This window comes from Notothenia coriiceps, unplaced genomic scaffold (assembly GCF_000735185.1).
Source record: "Notothenia coriiceps isolate Sejong01 unplaced genomic scaffold, NC01 NC01_scaffold00010434, whole genome shotgun sequence".
NCBI lineage: Eukaryota > Metazoa > Chordata > Actinopteri > Perciformes > Nototheniidae > Notothenia > Notothenia coriiceps.
Genome location: NW_011343135.1, coordinates 1 through 2,798, shown reverse-complemented (window position 1 = coordinate 2,798; position 2,798 = coordinate 1). Strand labels below are relative to the sequence as shown.

The window sequence follows — 2,798 nt, the reverse complement described above, 5'->3', positions numbered from 1 at the left end:
ACCCTTTGCTCTTCCTCTTTTCAACCATCATTAGAGTAAGTCATGATTCCTTGATGTTCAGCGATGCATGCGTGCACACACCCCTGATGACAAGACAATGACGGCAGCAGCATCACTCCCTGACACACTCCTTGAACTCGCACTCACTCTTTGATTGAGGAAGTTTTCTCCGACGTCAGGTCCGTGTAAAAGCTCTTTTCCGGGAGGCAAACTCATTAAAACAATGTAAATTCTTGAGTGAAGTGCCTATGTAACCAGGGAGATCCCCAAATGGTCAATAAGAGTCATAAATTCATCCAAATGTTGCCGCTATTGTTGCTGTGGCCTTGGAGTCAGACAAAAAAAGTCACATCAGATGTGGACTAGAGTTGGCCACTTGACAAAAGTAGGTAAAAAATAACCAAGAGGTATGCACAATTGAAAATGTGCAGGGAGAATGTGTGCAGGGCTGGGGAAAGTGACGCTTGGGTGTTGGAAACAGGGTCACTTTTTAGTCAAAACTGTAGTTATATTGTGATTGCTTTTATTGTTATAACAAATATTGTTATTTCAAATATTGGAGATTAATCAGGGTTGGGAGGGTTAGTTTAAAATGTAATCCGTTACGATAACTAGTTACATGGCAAATCAGTAACCTAATCTGAGTATCAAAATATAAAAGTTATGTCATCTGATTACCTTCTGTTACTTTTGATTACCTCAATATCAAATTCAATGCAAATAAAAACTAGTTTACAAATGCTGATTAAGCTTAATACATTAAACAAAAGCATAGACTGTATTCTTGTTTAATAAATCAGGTGTCCACCTACTGCATTCAAAAATAAATGTATTGAAAATAAAGAAGAATTATTTCTGGCAGCATGTAATCGGTTACTCCCCAAGCCTGAGATGAAACACTGCATCGTTACATCAATGATATGATTTTCAGACATTCCTATTAAATGTTTGGGATTTGGTGCATGTGTGTCATGCATGTATAGTGGGAGTGAAGGTATTTGGGTAGAACATGCAGAGCCATTAGTTTTCTGTGGAATGACAGAGGTGAACGCCTGGAGCTCAGAGGAGGTGTTGTCATTCCTGTCCTGCCCCTCTGGAGCTGGAGGTGGGACATCAACAGCAATAATGGAGGCAGCTCATCAATGGCCGGCCGGGGGCTATAAAAGGAAGTTGGGGAGTCCAGTGCCTATCAGAACTGATGGGAGCTAACCACCAAAGCAGCCTGACTTCACTTTATACACAGCTCCAAACAGAGGCAGCACCAGAGGTATGTTCACATTCTTCTGAGATATTTAACAACAAAGTTGTTTATTACTTTGTTTCATTTAAATACATATATTTTTAGAAATTGCAATGCAAAATCTATAAAAATTCGAAGTTGTCAGAGCTTATTAATTGTATTATAGAGAATTGATTTGTTTACTTTTACTTTTTGAACAGATCATCAAGTCAACATGCGCAGTCTGGAATATCAAACCTTGTTTATTTCCCTTTGCATTCTACACCTCTGCCCTCTCTGTGAAGCACGCCCCCTAAGGTAACCCCCTCTCCTAACGTCTTTTTCGGATCAATTATGATCAACTCCACGCATTTAGGCTACATATTTTACACCCTCCTTATCGGCACTATATGTTTTTGCCTTGTATCTTCATGAGTGCTTGTGTGTACAGGAAGAGGACGGTGAGTGAGGTCCAGCTCATGCACAACCTCGGGGAGCTGAAGCAGGTGCAGGAGCGCCGGGAGTGGCTGCAGCTCCGGCTCCGGGGCATCCACGGCGGGCCGGCCCGGGCCAGCAGCGGGAACGCCGGCCGCAGGAGGAGGCCGCGGCCCGAGGAGCTGCCCGACCTCAGAGACATGACGCCGGAGGACATCCAGTCTGCTCTGGACGTCCTGGAGAAGCTCCTCAAGTCGAAGAAGTCATGATTCTGATTGGATCCGTCTTCCGACAGTCATTTTCAACACACTTTTTACAGAACTTAAGGCTACTTTTTATTAAAATTGTTTTAGTGTTGTTCATCATGTTTATAGCTGTCTTAAACTGACTTCTATTAGAATGTATTTTAATTGGATTTAGTTTATATTTTCACTATTTCCTTTTATTTATGAAATTGATATTTATGAAACTTAAGACTGGCAAAAGTCAAAGCTTTCCTGTTGAGGCACTTTCATTTTTTGTATTAACAGTTGGTGGTGTAAACCCATCAAAAAGCTACTTACTTCATTAAATTGAAGCAGATAACGACTGGAACAGACAATGTTCTTTATCAATTGACAATGCACCGATTGACGGGCATTCCTGTATTTTATTTATTTGTGTGTGTGTGTGTGTGTGTGTGTGTGTGTGTGTGTGTGTGTGTGTGTGTGTGTGTGTGTGTGTGTGTGTGTGTGTGTGTGTGTGTGTGTGTGTGTGTGTGCGCGCGCTGCAGAGTTGTATTGTGTTTGACATTGTTTCAGCAGCAGAGTGACTTTTTCTGTCCACACAGTGTGAAAGTGAATCATGGTGAATAAGGATGTGCAGCGGGGGTATTTTTGCAAACTGTGTGGGTGAGTGCCGAGCATCACTTTCTGTACTGTGCTGCAGAGAGGGAAGGAAACTCACTGTATTTGTGGTTAGAGGCAGCGTGAGGTGTGAGGCTGTTTATAGATTTGCTGTAAGAACGAACAGTGCAGAGAAACCATCGCAATATTTGAGCTGACATTTGTGAAACATCCAAGATAACAGGTTGATTAACAGCTGTTTTGTGTGTGTGTGTGTGTGTGTGTGTGTGTGTGTGTGTGTGTGTGTGTGTGTGTGTGTG

The 2,798-nt window shown here is 42.1% G+C and overlaps 1 protein-coding gene across 1 annotated transcript; it reads left to right on the top strand.

Annotated features, from left to right (window-relative positions):
* Positions 1 to 1,213: 1,213 nt before the first annotated feature.
* Positions 1,214 to 1,923, top strand: LOC104945997 (parathyroid hormone). Its single transcript, XM_010771736.1, has 3 exons — positions 1,214 to 1,267; positions 1,441 to 1,537; positions 1,671 to 1,923. The coding sequence occupies exons 2-3, from the start codon at positions 1,455 to 1,457 to the stop codon at positions 1,921 to 1,923; spliced, it is 336 nt and encodes a 111-aa protein (XP_010770038.1). The 5' UTR covers positions 1,214 to 1,267; positions 1,441 to 1,454.
* Positions 1,924 to 2,798: the final 875 nt, after the last annotated feature.

Coding starts and splice junctions, on each gene's coding strand:
- LOC104945997 (XM_010771736.1), top strand. CDS start 1,455: ATGCGCAGTCTGGAATATCAAACCTTGTTTATTTCCCTTTGCATTCTA. Junction 1,538..1,670: donor TGTGAAGCACGCCCCCTAAG/GTAACCCCCTCT, acceptor TTGTGTGTACAG/GAAGAGGACGGTGAGTGAGG.